The sequence below is a fragment of the Haemaphysalis longicornis genome, unplaced genomic scaffold (assembly GCF_048455015.1).
Source record: "Haemaphysalis longicornis isolate Haplotype H1 unplaced genomic scaffold, Haemaphysalis longicornis Haplotype H1 scaffold_4, whole genome shotgun sequence".
Lineage (NCBI taxonomy): Eukaryota > Metazoa > Arthropoda > Arachnida > Ixodida > Ixodidae > Haemaphysalis > Haemaphysalis longicornis.
This window is the reverse complement of record NW_027526361.1, coordinates 116,223,199-116,241,976: the sequence shown is the minus strand read 5'-3', so window position 1 is coordinate 116,241,976 and position 18,778 is coordinate 116,223,199. Positions and strand designations below refer to the sequence as shown.

At 48.5% G+C, this 18,778-nt stretch overlaps 1 protein-coding gene across 1 annotated transcript in view; it reads right to left on the bottom strand.

Annotated features, from left to right (window-relative positions):
* Positions 1-3,156: 3,156 nt before the first annotated feature.
* LOC144180511 (putative serine carboxypeptidase CPVL) overlaps positions 3,157-18,778 on the bottom strand; it is a 29,566-nt gene continuing 13,944 nt past the window's right edge. Inside the window, exons 4-6 of the mRNA XM_077708842.1 lie at positions 8,834-9,164; positions 6,441-6,958; positions 3,157-3,511 (exon numbers count right to left, since the gene is read on the bottom strand). Coding sequence (XP_077564968.1) covers positions 3,230-3,511; positions 6,441-6,958; positions 8,834-9,164 — 1,131 coding nt within the window. The 3' untranslated portion in view covers positions 3,157-3,229. The remainder of the gene's footprint in view (positions 3,512-6,440; positions 6,959-8,833; positions 9,165-18,778) is intronic.

The window sequence follows — 18,778 nt, the reverse complement described above, 5'->3', positions numbered from 1 at the left end:
TGCACCCTTGACATGCGACGCAGTATTAGGGGCCAAGCACCTTAGGGGCTCGGGCTGTCCGTGTCTCCTGTCATCGCCGTCTCATGTTGTCGCCGGAAATCAAGTTGTCAAACAAGGGTCATAAATCAAGTTTATAATGAATAAAACCAGTTAAACATAAAGTAACATTATTTATATTTAGTTGAAAAGTTTGATATGCAGGATTTATTGTAATATTAGTAGAAACTTGTTAAATTCCGTCTCAAAATTGGTTCCAAACGCCAGGTCATATGTAAAGCCTACTTCTTAGCACGCGGCAGCGTCTCACACGAAGACAACTTACGGCCAGTCTGTGAGTCATTTAATTTCTTAAATCCGGTTCGACGCAAGAGAAGGCGCCACTGCCTCTGCAAGCGCGCGATTGCTCCTCCCACAGGCGCTTCTCCGGCGCCCAATCAGCGTGCGCCGTGTGGCAAGAGACAGACTACCAATCTTTGAATACACTTATACACAGCATGCTTCGCCCCCCTCCGCAGGTTTCAAGTTAGCGGAGATGGCCCGAATTTTTTCTTTCTTTCGTGCTCTTGCACACTAAACTTATGTGTACACTGTTTGACCAAAAATGGTGTAAAAATCTTGTCCCATGCCGCGCACCTTCACACTGTGTTTTGGCTAAAAAAAGGTTTAAGGTTGAAAACAAGGGGTGTTCTTGTGAACACCCTAAAAGGGAGTAAGGTCGCTTAACACCTGGAAAAAAGGTGTGGGCAGCGCCGCTGCGCGTGACAATGTGGATCGACCGAGCGCGCAGCATGACATGCAGACAAATTGAACACGCACAAGTCACACTTGGATCACAAATGAATTGCCCAAGAAAAGCAAAGGGATGCATGGGGAGAGCGAGTACGTACATACTAGAAATAGATCTGCTCTTCTTGCTTTCTTCTTTTTTTGTTTGGTACCCATAGTACCCTTCGGCATTAAAGGGGGGAGCGTGGGGGAATAACAAAAAAAATACATCAACGAGTTACATTGAGATCCAAAGGAAATTTTCCATAGGCCGAGAAGCCTTTTCAATATACATTCTTTCCCACACGGAGGGGGGCGAAGAAAAAGGAAAAAAATATGCGTCACGCTCTTGAAATTTCACAATTCTAGTCTGTCAGTCACAGCACACAGTGTCACAGAATATCAGTAAGGATATATTTGTATTGTTTTTTGCTAACGCCACCAGACCAAGCTCCAGCTTAAACATCTCCGCTGTTAAAAACCGGGGTCAAGGGCTGTTTCAGTGAAATGACTCCCAAGCCCACTTGAGTGCATAGCGCTACACGGGACATCAGAGAGTGTTAGTATAGCTGAAAGCTCCACTTTAGCGCACCCATAGTGTTAGCGGGCGCTCTAACCGTCGCGTAACGAGGCGCTATCTGTTCGCGATTGCGGGCCGAAAACGTTAACGCCACAGCTAAAACCTTATACTAAAACTCTCTATTCTTTGCATTAAAACACCACAAAAAACCAGGCTTCTGAGAAATGCCCTTCAGTGGCATTGGCTTCAACAAGTTCTAAAGCGAGTTTCTCAAATATCAAAGGTAAATGAGTACACGCTGCTAGGCAGTGCTCCGACATGTGCATTGGCCACGACGCGTTACCCAATGTCGGCTTTGCATTTCTAAAACGCAAAGGAGCACGCTGGGAGAGAAAGCCTGTAAGAGCGTACCGCCATCTGAAAATCCGTGAGTACGGCGGTGGCTGGGGTCTCCGTTTGGTGGCCGTCGACACCAAGGCGTCAGCAAGCTCGTGCCACGTTAGCCTCGCCCGACCTAGCAACAGTCCCTAGCGAGCAGGTACCGCTGTGGCGTCTGAAATATCTATGTAGTCGGTAGCCGGAACTTCGGCTCCAGAGAACGGTGGCCGCCCCCACCAGATACCTCAAAGAGAATCATGAAAACATTTGTGTAAGCGCTATGATCTCTTGCACAATGACTAAGAAGTGCTTATATCATCTCGGAGTTTTTTTTACTTTGGCTTGAGTGACTGTCACAAACTCGAGCGTACGACGTCTAAAAGTACCGTATAAATATTTCATTTTATTGTACAGCGCCTAATTCTTCTTACACTCGGTTCTATTCGCCCTGAGACAAGGCTGGAACTTTCGCGAACGAAGAGGCAGTAACGTGATCGCCCGCCGGCTCGCCGGCAAGAAAACAACAAAAATAAAACCTCCGCCGCTCCGGTTTCGTCGAAGCTTCCAGTACTTTCGACGAGGTGCGCGTGGCCTTGCCAGTGCTTAAGAGCGTCGATCATTCTAGAATGGAGAAGAGGGAAGTTATTCGCTGACGGCGGCGGGCGCGTTGTGTGTTGTGCTCTCCCTCTCCGCGCCGGCACGGTTATAAAAAAGAGAAGCCGCGCCCAAGCAAACCAGCTACGTTTGGACGTCGTGATTGACAACGGCACCTGCCAGTTTGTACATCACACCATCGGCGACCCGCGCCCTGGAGGACTCCAACGTGCTCCCGGGCCTCGAATGACCGTGATCGTCTCGGACGGCCTGGCCTACAGCGAAGCCACGCTTCCCAGGTAGCCGAATCGCCTCCGACAGCGGTGCATCGTCCGGCCCGGTCGGTGAATATGCTGGGACTCTGTCTCTCATATGCATCGAACTGTTCATTTTCTTCTAGTTAACTGCTCCGATTCGTAATCTTCATTTGTTAACGCTCCTGTTTGTATCATTTTGTCGAATTGGACTGTTTCTTGTATTTGAATTCCATCTAAGTTGTCTGTCATTATCGATCCGCTATCTCGTGCTTGTGTTTGTAACTTGCCTGTCTAAATATAAGTCTTTGTGTTGTTTTTCGTTCAAGGCTCTTGCTCATTCTTGCCGCTCTAGTCGGCGAAAGCCGCACATCAGACGGCCACCCCCTTTGTCACCTGTGCCCTGTAGATTCGGTGGGGTTTGTTGGCTCTCTTGAGTCGACTCCCCATATCTTCTGACAGTGCATCCTAATTTAAGGAAACGGGTGACAGTGACATTGGAAGCTTCTGATAGCAGCAAAAGGAGTTTTACTCCTGGATCATGAATATAATAAAGCAAGAGTAAGACGAAAAAAAAAACACAAACGCCGCCAGACACAAGCCCGACACAGGAGTCTCATTTTTATTCTTTTGTTGGGGGCTGTAACGGCTTGTTTTTAACATTTTTATTTTTTCAATAATCTTACCCTCAGTCCCAAGTTCACAGAAATCTTGTCATTCACCCCACAAATGGGACGTCGTCCACAAACCGCGCAATTGCGTCGTATACCGCCTCTGGCTGGTCGTGGGGCGCCATGTGGCCGGCGTTCCTCACGAGGAGCAAGGTGAAATTTCCAGCGCGTGTGGCGTAGCCCCGGACGTGCTTACCGTCCAGTGAACGCCACACCTGCTGCGTGGCAGTGAGAAATTCTTGGGCGCCTGACCATTGTAGACTACGCATTAACGCCTCGATGAAGGGATAGGCGACGGCGATGTCCAGCTGACCAGAGTAGTACATGACCTTGTATAGGGCAAAAAGAAGAAAAAAAGAATTACATCAGGAATCTGGTGGTGCCCGCATCTCTAAAGACGACAGTAATATTGTATTAACGAAAGCCAGACATTGCTGGACAAAGTCTTTAATGCAGGAGTGTTGGTCATTGCTGTTAAACATGTTTATTCTGCACCACTTCAGAGGCATTGGAAGCATGCATGAGGGACTGGTAAGGAAACATACATGAGGTTATTTCCTTATGACGGGTTCAGAGAAATTCTTTCGTCGTCTGAGAAAATCACAACCTTTTTCTTAAGATAGACACGGTTCAAACGCAAAGCGTCCTCAAATGCAAATTTGGTTATGTCAATGTTCAAACTCCCGGCTCCGAAAGCCCAAACCAAAGTACACTTCAACTCAGCCGAAGGGCCCTACGGCCCATTTTTTTTTGTTTTCTTGGCATGTGCAGCCTGTGGAGATCTCGGTTAGGCAATCAAAATGCTGACCTTCACAGTGGAGTACTTCCTTGAGATAATGGCCGCAACGTGGAGTGCATTTTCAGCGATGAGTGAGCCAGCTACCCGAGTGGGTTGCGATATTGGAAAAACTCCTCACAATACGGGATTTAGAGTGTGCATTGCAAACATGTGTTAATAGACCTTGAATGCATGTGTATTACAAGCGCGTATAAAGTGGGGCACGCAGAGTGCAAGAAAATGTCACATTAACTCTTCGCCTCATGCGAGTTTTCTAGAAACATTGTGCATATGTTTCCGCATTGTAAGTACATATAATTTTGTATGTAGAAAGAACGTGTTACATTTTTATAGTACACAGGGTGTATGTACCTTATCCAATTTTTATCGATGGTTTTATCTTTAGATGTGTAAATACCATTTTGAAAGGATATGTTTGAATTCCACAGAATAGAGACAGAAAAATGGCGTTGCAATGGGACAGACGTCGGCTTGATATCGCGAAAGACCCATGTTCGATTACTACCCCTGGAAGCACTTTTAAATCGAAGCTTCAGTGTCCTCAGATATGCTGCTATACGCCAATACGCCCTGCTGGAAAGCCAACTTTTTCTGATGATTATAATGAATGAGCGTGGGCCAAGTGAAAGAAAAAAAACGCTTCCCGGGGCCAGAATCGAAGCTGGGACCCTATAGTTATGCAGCTATCGTCTATCCGACTGCTACATTTCGACATGGTCGAAGCGCAGGCCAAGCAGTAGGTACCGAATCGCGCCATGCGCACACCCTAGAGTTGCTGCGGGTATTCTAGAAAAGTGGCGCTCCCGGGTACCACATACTCGGAGTGTGGGATTGTCCAACCGAAGAATCTATTACGAGAAAGCTTCGCGTTCAACCATCGACGTCGTGGGACGGAGGGGTGCATGATTTTTTCTTGTTGCCTTTGGTGCAGTGCCTCGTTCGTTCGTACCATAATACGCTTTTTGGGAAAACCCATTAAGTAAAGTTGGCTTTGCTGCAGTGTGTTTAAGCGTAACTGCATCGCCATCAGACAAAGCTTCGCCTTAATAGTTGGCTGTTGAAAATGCGGGTGGTGGCAGACCCTGGGCAAAGTTAGGAACAAGGTGTTGTGCTCGCTAAAATGTCGTTATGAGGGCTTCTAACAGTGCGAAGGCGAGGGCTTTTATGAGGACTTCTGCTATGCGAAGGCGAGTAGCTTTTGTTTTTCAAAAGCCCAGTGACGGCGCAACGTGCCTTGCATCAGGCAAGCCATAAAAAAACATGTCTCCGTAACCAGGGGCTACAGAATACAAAAGAACACGTATTTGCTTTATCAAATCTTTATCTAAGGCAGTATTTAAGGATGTTGAACGACATTGATTTCATTTGGCTACATGTATTGGAAGGGAGTTTATTTGCTGGTAGACACAGATGTCACACAGGTCCAAAACCGCAGAGGGAGCCGACAAACGATCACGTTCAAAGCGGCGCAGAACGAGATGGTTCTTCCACACGTGCGGCTGGTTGTCTGCCACCAACATGGCGATGTCTGATGGCAGATAGCCATTATGAGGGATTGTCCGCGGTTCCTAATTAATGCATCCCGCTTTACCTCATTACAGCATAGATATTTTTTTGCTTTGTGATTTTCTTCGCTTTCTGATACACTCATTTACAACCCCACTACCGTTACGATAGAAATATAAATTTCGCAAGTTCTGCACTTTTTGCCGATAGATTGCGTTGCCCGAATTTGTGAGTTTCAAGATTTCTTCTGGTTTATTTTGCCGGTGATATATTTTCGTTGTAATCACATTAATAATGCATGTAGTTTAGGTAGACCTTTTAAATTTCTTGGTTTGATTTTGATTTTCCTAATTTTTATGTATTTTTCCCCCACATAGTCGTCAAAAAGACTAGTATAACAATGTATTGTCTTAATCTCATGAGCCACTACAGGATTGATGCTTTGGATGATGTTCTTACGTTTGTATTTGCCTTTCCGTTTTTCTTTTTTTATTTTCGTGCTTTTCGCATCGGAGAGGCGGTTAACTAAGCGCTTTGGTAGTCCGTTATTTCTTCTGTAATTTTAGTTTTCATGCTTTGCTCAAGTAATGTACGTTTAAACAAGTACAACAAATTAGCGCTTGATCTTCACCAATCGCGCATTTTTTGCACATACAAGGCACAAGTTTTATTGACTAGGAAACTATGGAAAATAAACGTTACACATAATTAGCACTTCCAGGTTAAGGACCATCATACATAAACAACGCGCATCCTTGTTTCTTCCTTACGTCTTTCTACGTCCCTGTTTTACATCTTCCCTTTTTTTCCTGCATCCTCCTAAGGCGCCTCCTTGAAGTCACTCTTGGATGACCCACTCAAGTTCGCCCCCGTGCCGGCCTCTCTTAATTTCTGCATCTTGGTCGGGAATGACGCTTACATCCTACAGGCCGACATCTAAAACAGAAACCTACCTTGTAGTTGTCCAACAGGAGGGCGAACTGCTCCCTCGCCGAGGTATATATGTCATTTATAAGGTCAGCGGATACAGCGCTGTTGTCTTTCTTGAACTCCACGTCCCCCACATGTATGGCCTGACGCACCGCAGGCGACTGGACGAACGTTTCGTAGCGGTGGATTGAATCGGGTTCTTCGGTGTAGAGATAATTGTAGAGGTAGCTGTAACCCGTTACGTTTCCAAAGTACGACGACGTATGGAATGAGGAGCCATAAACGAGTGAGTTGAGGAACACTGAAACTTCCTCATAGTCGCCCTTGAGTATCATGTCCGCCGCTCGGTCGCAGCCTTCTTGCATGAGCGTCGCTTGCCTCCTGTCCATGAGCCCGAGGTTGAAGAGGTATTCGCCGTAGCGGAGCATTGAGGCCACTTCGATGACTGCATTTCCCAGGGAGATGCCTCTGAGGTTGATGTTCACCGGAAGCTTTCCTCTGGATTCGTGCAGTGCAGTACCGATGGCCAAAATGTACTTGCCTACGGAATGCATTCGTGGAGAAACATTTGGAAGTCAGCAAAGTTTCAGAAACAACAATCATGCGGCACAAAATAACGACTATCACAATCAGTTTTTGACTGTCCTCAGAATACACCAAAAGTATAATGTATCAACGCAAAATAACGCTCCATGGCACCTTGTATAAATGTGGGCACATGTGCTACATCGCTTCAAATTGAAATCGAAATTTTGTAGGCTTAACGGGGTGAAGCTACGCATTCGCTTAGGGCTGCGTGCTAATATATACCACCTAACGATGTTTGACATGCGCCGAAATCTCGACATATTGTTTTTCTATCCCCTCCACTAGAAAAACAGCCGCTGCTGCCCGAATTGAAGCCGACTGTTTGGGCTAAATAGCACCCTTCAGCTATTTAGCCAAGTAGCCGTTTTTCTTGAACTGTGTCGAAATAAGAATTTTTAGAGTTCCTGGGCATCATCATGTACGAAAAGCATTTGAAGACGTGGACGTTGCTCACACAGAGGTAATATACCAAGCGCCTATTCCTCTAATTGCAGAGTCTCCGGATACCTTGTTTTAATGACTGCACTGGCATTACATTAAGGTATCCGGCATACTGATTTCAAATAATACTAAAGAGTTCTTCGTTCTAATTGAGCAAACCTTTCCTCCGCCGTCTAGGCATTTATCTGGTAAGTCAGGTGTTACATGTATCAGATTGCCCACATGTGCTGAGTGGTATTAATTGTACGAGATTCACGTTGGGACCGCAGTGCGCAGACTTACAGCGGGGCTTCGTCAATTATCAGTCCTGGACTGTCCGCGGACTCCTGAGGACGCAATCCTGCGCTTTATTTTCAAGGCGTTGTCATTAGACTTCCGGTCCTAGAGCAGTTTTCGGACTGCCCGCAGACTGTCCAGGACTGGTAAATCGTGGACGCCCAGTGTGTATATTGCGTTGCGTGTTCTGAGCCTGAGGGGACGGGGTCGGTATCCGGAGAGACCATTTTTACTGCAACGAATGTGACCCCCAGGAAAAACAGAACAGTTGTTCCTGGAGCAGTTATGTTTGCTTAAACCACGAAACCGAATTCTCCTCACGTTCAAACATCTGCATTTCGAGGCGTTGTACCCATTGACCTGCCTGCCCTGCGCTGCAGAATGCGGACTCGGAAGGTTCGTGCGCGTCTCGAAGCAGAAAAAAATAAACCCACTGCCACTCAGTGTGAACTCTGTCGAAACAGCGGGGCTGGGTTCCCTTGAGTCGACCCGACAATCAACGGGCCCTCCCTCGAAAACGGCAGTGTCATCGCTGCGCAAGTTCTACGGTTAGCGCAAAGGAACCGGCAGCTAAGTGTCAGCCGTGGGAGGCTTCGTACCCTCTCCCTCCCTGGCGGGAGGGAGAGAGGGCCGCTTTGCGAGACCGCTGCACCCTCTACCGGTGGGCATGAGAAGAGGTGTCTGCGAGGCCACCTGCGGGGAGGCCACGGCGCCCACTGTAGGTGAGTGAGTCCGGAAGCCTGCTCCTACCGCGGCGGGACGCAGGACCTACAGTAGGATAACAAAAAGGCTCTACATACAAAAGCCCTGCATACAAAAGCATTACTGTACGCCCAATCACAAGGTTGGCATTATATTTTTCCCACCACGCTCGCCGCAGACTTTGCATCATATAGTTGCATTTTTATGACGAGCATTCGTCTCCTACACTGAGCGGATATGGCATCATATTTACATGCTCACGTGTGTAGACTGGTCCGTATGGTTCCTATCGCAACAAAGTTCCACAAGCGTCAAGCGCACGGGGGTATCGACTCCCACTACGCCACAAATGCTCCAGCGTTAAAATGTGCCCCGCCTGTAACACTACCTGCATGGCGGGAATTGTTACCTGCGAATGACTCCCCGGTGAGATAGAACTCATTGCTGGAGTACTCCTGGAACAGGGTGAAGAACTGCTGCAGAAACTCGAGCATGTCCTTGCTCACGTCACTCATGTTTCTCGCGTTCCCTTTGTCGCTCTGCGTGAAGCTGAACCCCGTGCCTACTGGGTTGTCCACGTATAAGACCGAAAAACCCCGCGTCCAAGTGATTTCGCGCAGCTGGGGCCCGCGGTCCTTGTCTACCAGGTAAGGGCCATGCTCCGCGAAGAATCCGGTTAGCGAAGACATTCCGGGGCCTCCTTGAAGCCAAAGCAGCAGAGGTGCGTCCGCCGTATTTTCCTGCGGAATAAGAGACGAAGGGGGAACTGTGATACCATTTGGGTCTTTCGTTGAAGGGCTCTTTTGCCATGGCCAAGAGAGACCCCACGAAGCGAAACGACTTGTTTCCGCGTGTGTAAAACACACGGGCACTCCAGCAGAGTGAACAGAACATACAAAACAGGCAGCTGCCCGTGTCCCCTTTTTGTGTTTTCGTTTTTCTTCGAAAAAAGCCATGTTTTTTAAAAAGGGGAACAATATCAGGCCGCTGTCCTTGGGAAGTGACAAGCACCAAGAAATCTACCGGGTGGTGTTAAACTACGGGGACTAAAACAGCAATAACCAAACATTCTAAGTATGATCACGTGAAAAGATTGCGATAAGCATGCAAAGGTCGTCGCTTGAGCGAGTTGGTAGAGCATACTTCTACATGAAAGCGCTAGCTAACGACGCAGGCAAATGCATGAGCACAACGACAAGAAGCTGTGCTATTATTAATTGAATATGCACTTTGAGACACACCACACGAACACTTGCATCGTCAATGTAATAATAAACAAGAGATTGTGTGTGAGAGAGAGAGAGAGGGAGTAGAGATAGAGAGAGGAATAAACATTATAAACCAAATGAATTCGTCATTCGGGTGGAGTGGTTACCTGTATCGTTAGCCTGCTCGTGGCCTTAGCTGTATTATAAACTACTAGCTGCAGTCGTCTAGCAATGGTAAGGCTCTGGGGACTTGTAGAGCCATTTTTTTAGATCTAGCGTATTATGAAGTTGATTTTGGATAGTTCCATTTGCTAGGTAATTAAGTAAGGTAGGGAATATGGGAGGTGGATGGTTGCGAAGGCTTGTATCAACCTGATTCTTCCCGCCTCCCTTCGTTTCGAGCGGTTATCCTACCATGGAAGCCGATTGCTTGGTTTACCTCTAAAGTTATCCGAGCCACGTGTTTGTTGTCGGCCCTATTTGCGTTGTATGTGTAAGCCTAATGCTTCCAGGTTTGCCAACCAAGGTACTTTTGTTCCGTCGATTTCAGTCGTCAAACGGAAAAAAATAAATGAGGGTTCGGCTACAGTTCGGGTTCGGGGGATTTAAATTCGCTCTGGTTCAATTCTGCTTCGACTAAATCACGCATAGAACCATTCGGGGAGTTCAATTGCAAGCAAAGTGAAAAAAAAAAGTATAATAGTTTAAGGCAACCGTAAAAACCAACCACTAAGGAAATTTGAAATACTGCTTTTCTACTGGTAAGCGTAAAGCGATTTCGAAGACAACCTTTAATAATTGCGCCATATGTTAATGCGGACAGGTGAAGTAGTGACAATTCACCACCCACTTGCACCCTCAGCCCTTATGCCGTCGTAGGGATTCGGAGGTGTTTTTCACAGCGATGAGACAGGTGTGGCGGGTCAACGCTTAATAATTTGGACGGACATATTGTATATTGCTCGTTGCGCACAGGCAACAAAATAACTCAAGTTAATCGGCAGCAAAAAATGTTTACCTTCCTAAAAGAAGAACCTCGAAGCCGGCTCGGCTCACACACGCGTGCGACGTATCGCTGGAGATTCGAAACGTTTGCCTCTATAAAACACGAGCTACTGCAGCTAATGCCGGGGATTTTTTTTTGTCCAGAAATTGCCCACTAATAAATTAGTAAGTGGATATATTTAGGTTTTCATCAGGATTACTTTCAATAAAATTACAAGTATGGCATGTTTTCTAAATTACCAAGGTCAGGTCCTCTGCTCCTTAAAGGAACACTGAAGCAATTTGTAAACATCGATTGATTACTATGGCAAATTGTTGTCTCGAATCCTTAGGCCATGTTTGCAAAACTCTCGCCGCGTTTACGCGACTTTATACAGTGCGAAAATCACTCCGAAAATGCGGTCCTCCTCTCTGCATCCTCCTGGGCGATTTTTAATGACTTTTCGTATAACGTCAAAACAAGGTGGCTTGGCTCGACTGCTCTACTACACGGCTCGCCGAGCCTCCGCCAGAACCAGTCGGCCAGTTTAGTCGGCCTGCCACCGGCGGGTCTTCGCAGTTCATTCGCTCAGTCCAAACTAAGCCCCGACACGTTTGTGCTGGAAGAATGTGCCTTTAGTTTGTTAGTTTGTACACTGCATGAAGCGTTAAGTCGATGTAGCTTGAGACAAGTGACTGGTACGCTAGTATATACATCTAAGCCAATTGAAGGCGCGCGAAAAGTCAGCGAAGTTAATAGAGGTACTGACGAATCAAAGTAAGTCGAAACATTTATCGTACAGCATAATGCCAGGGTGCCGTAAGCACGTTTTGCGCTGAGTGAACTAGCACAGCGGTCAGCAGCGCGACCACACATCTGCGAATGGTTTTCCGCCTAAGGAATGCAGTCGGTAGACAAGAGATCTTTGTGGAATCTTGGGGGACGCTTCTTGCACGAGTGCTATTCAAGGAATAGTCCTTTAAGCTGCTTGAAATTCTAAAACTAAACTATGTAAACTGGCTATACATTATATACTCGACATTTCCTCCCCTACCAGCACTGTCTTACGGCCGAGTGGTCTGGTTTTCTGGGTATATTGTTTTAAAATTCGCAAGTTTACATACCCAATAGCGCATGTTTTTTAGTTGATTTGTTTGTTTTTGGGCACTGTTTTTTGTACTGAGTTCACCGTTTTTGCGATCTAACGTTCATGTCTCCATTACGCGAGTAACAGAGTGCGTGGAGACTGACACGGACGCCCTCGCGAGTTCTCGTTGGCGGGGTGTTGCCTTAAGCACCGAGTGCTTGCTGCACAGTCCCGAATCGGACGACTGTTTTACTGCTGCGAACACGCCTCTTATGATACAGGCACGAGCCAGGCAAGATCCAAAGATGGGGCAAAGCGATCCGCATTTGAGCATCTCTAGTGACGTGGGGGGCGTTGATCCACTACCTACGCCTCAACAGATGATTGTTACAATTCCCAGCGGTACTGGTAGGATTATCTAGCGCATTGTACAGCCTACAACATGGCAGAGGTGCGGTATGCCGATTTCTGAGATATCGAGAAAGCCCAGCAAACGATAAAGGCGTATGCCAAGCATGTTGTTTCCCAGAACCGAAGCCGAAACAGGCCTGAATTATAATCTTTGACATCGTTCAGACACGTAGCAACTCGAATGGACGTAGCTACTTTAGTTGGTGTGAACGCCGCAGACTGCGCGTTGTACTTTTAACGCGATAGCGTTATTGGGCTCATTTCTCGATTTTGCCGTGCCCGCTGGCCGTCCGCTATCAGCCGTTCTCATCAAGTGTCCACGGAAATACGTCACCAAACCCAACCGCAAACTACGACAGAGGCAGCCAGATGCAAAGGTTAACTGGAGGGTGGGAAGGAGGCCAACCATGCTAAGGCGGATGCTATGACAGAAATAGTGCGTGGTTCATAAAGCGTCGCGTCTGCGCAGTGAGTTCATTCTCCCACCATTGGTGCATGCGCCGATGAGCCACTCTTGGTTGACGCGAAACCTTTACTGGGATCATTTGGCAACATTCAGTAAAGGCTAACTGTCTGCTGTCAGCCGCGCTCATGAAGCGACCACTGAAGACAATGTGCCCGTCAACCCGGAAGTGCGTATTCGCGCACAAAAGAAAGCTCGCCCCTGAAGCTGTTATCGTTCGTGGCTGCTTAAAATCGAATGTGGAAAGGAGAAGGTAGAACGCTAGGCTTGACGACAATAATACTGCTGCGCGGAAGACACAAAGTTTCGTCAATTTCCACTTCTGCGCAGTGAAGCTCCTTCACCCGTATAAAACCGTTGTTACTAGTTTCGTTAGGTTAACTTTCAGCGCTCGGACAGCATGAATGGCGAATGCCGCAGCTACGTTCTAAGCTCTCCTTTGACGATGAGGTAACACTATCGCCTTAGACCTTAAGACGTAAACGTAGATGTCCCCTGCTACTTTTTAAAGCAAAGCATTCTACCTCTACCCCCCAAGGGTTCTTTCGTGACCGTTGGTGTCACCAGAAAACTCCAGCGAACAAATAAAAATATACTGGGACCGCCGGGAATCGAACCTGGAACTAACAGACTAACAAAGCGAGAGCCCGTGGTCTTACCGATTTAGCTACGAGTCCACGCGAACACGAGAAGACAAATGGTGTACTCACCAAGCACATCTACGGGTTTACCCCCTGCCTTCTCGCTGAATGCCACGTGAAAGCGTCACACGACCCCTCACGCCCGTCTAGCGGCCCTGTGCGCACCTTGCTCATGTGCTAAGAGTTACAAAAATTAAAGGAATCTCGCACCAATCCATGGAATCTCACTTTTAGTACGCCAATGTGCTAAAGCCTGCGGACTCCAGTATTCACGTAAAAAATCCCAGCTTCTTGTCGTCCGCCCTCACGCCAAATCAAGGAATACATTCAAATGCTCCTTGATGACCAGGCCATCACTCCAAGCCCCAGCATCAAGATCCTGGACCTACATCTCGAGCATAACACCAAGAGTGACGTCTCCTTGTAGCGCCTAAAAACAGCATTAATCAAATCATACACATGATCAGGCGAGTTGCCACCAAGAAACGAGGCCTAAAGGAATCTGGTAGCTTTCGATTAATTGAAGCTTTTGTCCTCTCGAGAGTCACTTACGTCAACCCCCTGTCTTCTCGACGAAGAAGACATAGAGATGCTTTATATAATGATTAGAAAGGCGGTTGAGCAGGCCATTGGTCTTCTCATGAGTACGTCCACACTGAGGCTGCTTAGCACGGGCTCCACAACATGGTGGAAGAGTTGATATAAGGCCATCTTTCTAACCAGAAGGTCCGACTCAGAACTGCGGTGGGTAACCGCATGCTTCACCAGATTGGCTGGGCAGCCCAGAATTGCACTCCGCTTGACATACTCCCAGACTCTTGGTGACTAAAACTAAAGATGCTCCCTTTGCTTAGAAATATGAACCCCTCACATGACGAGGGTCACCGAAAAACACCACCCTCGGTGGGGCTCATGCAGGTATCTACAGAAACTTCTCCAAACATCGAGGGCAGCAACACGCCATCATCGTGGCTACCTCCAGAACCAGCCTCCTTGCGTGTACCTCGCTTAGGACTCAACAAATGACGGCAGCAGAAGAGGCAGCCATCACCTTGGCTCTCACTCAACCAGGGGTTCGGAGGGTAGTCACTGATTCCCAGCAATCCTACTGGAATTACCAGTCGGGTTGGGTGTCCTCACCTGCACTGTGCGTGCTAAAAAACCACTCCCCAAACGGTTCCATTCAGCTCATCTGGACACCCCCTCACGCTTCAATGGAGGGCAACAAATACGCCCACCCAACAAGCCTGCGCTTTTACCTCCCGTGCTATGGTGCTGCACGAGGACAGTCACCCGCTTGTCACGTGCAGGGAGATAATCCAGCATTATCGCCTTCTGAGACAGACCGTACCTTCTCCTTATCCTGACCTTTCCAGAGAACAACAAACTACCCTACGGCTCATATAATCCGGGCTCCTTCCCACAGCCTACGCGTATTCACTTAATGTACCCGAAATGCTACGACGCTGAATGTAAATTTTGCTCAGAAGTAGGAACACCCCGCCCCGTAATCGGGGTGTGCGACTTTAGCCCTGAGCACCCTCCTCTCTTTCCGTCAACTACCCATAAGAGCAATGGGAGATGCTACTCCCCAGGTCCTCTCTATCTACCCAGCTTCAGCGGGTGGACAGAACACAGGCCGCGCGGACTGCATATGGGCCCCAAAGAAGAAGGAATCACTCCCCAGGGCTGTACTCTGGGCCGTTCAGAAATCTGAACAGCAGTATTTCTTCCTCCTCCTTCTCAGCCGCAAGTCTCGATGCCTCCATCCGCGGCGCAGAGACGGAGAAGTCAGATCGTCTAACACCGGGTTGGAGCTTACTTTGATTTTATAAAAAAAAGTTTCCACTCTTGTGCTACACCAATACAACTCAACCAAACACCGTTCATGCATCATGCATTGAGTTAACCTTACCGAGAATATCTCTTTGAGGTAATAAATGGTGTGGTTAAGTGCACTTCTTTCTGGTTTTACTATTTGTAGAGCGACGTGAGTGATTTTAAGTGACGTCGCATGAGTAATCGTTATGGGTGCCGTTTACAGCTTTGCTTTCCAACCACATTCACGGGGTGGATTGGCGCGATTTTTTTATTTGTTCGCTGGAGTTTTCTGGTGACACCAACGGTCACGAAAGAACCCTTGGGGGGTAGAGGTAGAAAGCTTTGCTTTAAAAATGCTCGAGGTGTGGAACATTTCTTTTTCTTCTCTCAATCCTTTTCTCTTTCTTTACTATTTCTTCCTCTCTAAAATATACCGTGTCAAAGCCTAACCACTACAGGGAGTTTCTTGGCCAGTCCCGCGATCGGGTATGCGCCTTGTCTTAAGGGTCCTACCAACGAACCAACCAACCAACCAGGCAACCACCCAACCAACCAGCGGTTCTATCTTCGGCGGAGACTGGGAGCTGACGACGGACGAGGACTGGGGGCGGACTCGGAGTTTGTGTGGTCCAGTTCGAGTGACAGGGGTTCCAGGCATGTGAATCGGCGCCCGACAACGCCTGCGGGGCCCGCAGGAGACCGGGGCGTGATCCTGCGGCTGGCTGACGCACGAGATCAAGTCCCAGGGCGGAACAACCCCTGCACCCGCCGCGTAGACCGCGGTGCTTCTTCTGCTGTCCGCTAAGGCAGAGCTGGCGACAGACGGCGGCAGACGGCCCAATCTGCGTCACCACTGTTCGTCAGGAATGTGAAAGGAGAATAAGCAAGTGCGGCAAAACGCGTGGACGAGCTACCTGTAGCTGCCTTCAGCCCACTCCACATAAGGCCAACGGAGCTCACGTCAATGCAGAAAGAAGACCGCACGCTTCAGACCTGCTTGGAATCACTTGGCAAACAAACTACACTGAAGACAGCGGAAACGATCTTCGTCTTTGTGCACGAAACTCTTTTCCGCCGGTGTCGGCTTCCAAAGAAGGAGAATGAACAACTAGTCATTCCTAGCGGTCTCCGGGAGTTAGTTCTCACAATGGCCCACGAAGAGATTCTCTCCCGTCACCAACGCACCAAAAGGACAACGGATAGGGTGCTGGAGGAGTTTTATTGTCCGGGCGTGTGATCCGATACCACGCGCGTTGTAAGATCGTGTGATGTCTGCTATAGAACCGTACCGAAACATCTGTGGGGCGCGTACCTCTTGGAAGCATGCCAGTCATCGAGACCCCGTTCCAGCGAGTAGCGATCGACACTATCGGTCCTCTCCTTCCAACCTCCCAGAAGGGAAATGGGCACGTCGTCACAACGGTAGATTTTGCAGCACATTTTCCGGACGCAGTTGCTCTACCGAGTACTGAGACGAAGAAGGTGGCTGAAGGGATGATGGAAATGTTTTCCCGCGTTGGTTTCCCACAAGAAATCCTTAGTAACGGTGGAAAGTCATTTACATAAGTCCCGATGAAGGAGCTGAGCAGGCTTCTCTTGTTTACACAGTTGCCAACGACACCATATCATCCCATGGAAAACTGTCTTGTCGAGTGGTATAACGGCACGCTGAAGCAAATGGTTCGCCGCATGTGCCAAGAGAGCCATAAAAACTGGGATAGTCGTCGGCGATGGTCAGCGATGGTCGAGTGGTAAACGGCGGCGATGGTCGAGCGGTAAAACACTCGTATCGTAAGCGGGAGGTACCAGGTTCGAATCCTGGGTCGCCGGATACCCACCGGTTTCTTTAAAGGGTACAAGCGTCCCCGTACCGTAGCTTGTTTCGACGGTGGGACAAACGCTTGGAGCGTGACCACAAGCAGCCATGGGAGGCCATGTGGTAGGTCCCTCGAACCCCTTCGGGCAGGGTCTGGGACCTCTGGGCACCCACCAGTTCAAAGGGTACAAGCGCCCCCTGTCTCGGCGGGGGATGAAGGGCTTGGACACGCACTACCACTGCGGCAGACGTGGTAGGTTCCGCTGGAGCCGCTGGTCACCCACCAGAATAAAAATGGGGACAGGCGCCCCCCGTACGGGGGATCCAGTGTACTGGAAATCGTTCCACCACGTCGGTTTGTACCATGGGGTACGAGAATGTGGGAGATACTTCGGTACCGCTGGGCACCAACCACTGAAAAATTGGCTCAGGCACCCTCTGCACATGGGATCTCGTGCTTGGGAAGCTACCCTACTTTGTCAGGAAATGCCCTGTTGGAAGGGGTCGTAACTTTTCTTGGGAAGTTCACCCGGCTTGCTCGCGAAATCGCCCCTATGGAAAGGGGCGGCTGCAAAAACGCAGGAACTTTTTTTTTGCGCCGCTATTATTCGCTTACCGCGAAGTTCCCCAAACTAGCCTACGCTTCTCCCCGTTTGACCTTATCTATGGCCGGTACGTCAGAATATTGCCGTCCTGAAAGAGTTATGGACCGGAGAAGTAATGTTTCAAGACAAGAAGACCTCGTAGGGTTACGTTGTCGACCTGAGACGGCGCGTGGAAGGCACTTGCCGCATTGCACACGAACAGCTTAGCAAGCCTAAGGTAGTTTAGAAACGGTACTACCACAGAAGGGCGAAAATGCGCCAAATCAACGCTGGAGATCTACTATTGCTTCTACTCCTGTCCGACGCAAACAAGCTCATCCTGACGTGGAAGGGACCTTCACTGTCCTGGAATGGAAAAATGATGTGGATTACCTCAGCGACCTGTGCACGTGAAGCAGCTTGTTCGTTCCACATCTACAAGCGAAAGAAGTATGAACCTAGAATCCCGGATGAACAAACACGTCGACAAACCTCTACGGCACTGCAATCACAGGATGCGGACAGGCAACAGCCTTACGAACCTTGTTTTCGCCTTACTTATGTCCTGAATGGGCGAAGCTTTTATCCTCCGAACCGGACCTTTTACCGCTCCTATGGGCAGTGTAATTCTGCAATGTCAGAAAAGAATTGCCCATCTCGTTGCATATGCTGTGGGTGCCGGTCAACGCATGGGGCTGTTTGCTCAACGTTTATCTACATTTTAGTGGCATGCACTAGCCCTGTCTTTGTTTTTCGCCACCACCACAGTGAATTTTTTTGCTGTGGAAAGAGTAATGTGGGATTGTCGCTTGGAGTTTATATTTGCCTTTTCTTTATCAACGGGTATGTGTTTTTTTTGTACCCGGTACTTTTAACACACCACTCGCGCATGTGTGTGCGCGCTGTAAACGACACTGAACGCTCCACATCATGGCACACGGACGACCTCTGCACCGTCTGAGCAGGTTGTTTGAGCCCAACAACCTCTTCAAGTGGGGGTGATTGTGAGGATTGGTCACAAAAAAGTGGGAAACGTGGATCACGCGCGGCCACATGCAGACGTGGAGGAACAGAAAAAAATGCTCGAGGTGTGGAAAAAGGTTCAGGCGGTGGCGGAGACTCGGAGATGACGAGCAGACGAGGACCGGGGGCAGACGTGCAGTTCCTGTGGCCCAGTTCGAGTGCCACGGGCATACCTCGGCAAAGTTGGCGCGGCTCACTCAAACTCACTCACAATTTTTTTTCGAATCACCACTCACTCAAACTCAGACTCAATGCTGAGCAGCACATCTGCGCTCACTCAAACTCAAACTCACATTGAGCTCAAAACTCAGAACT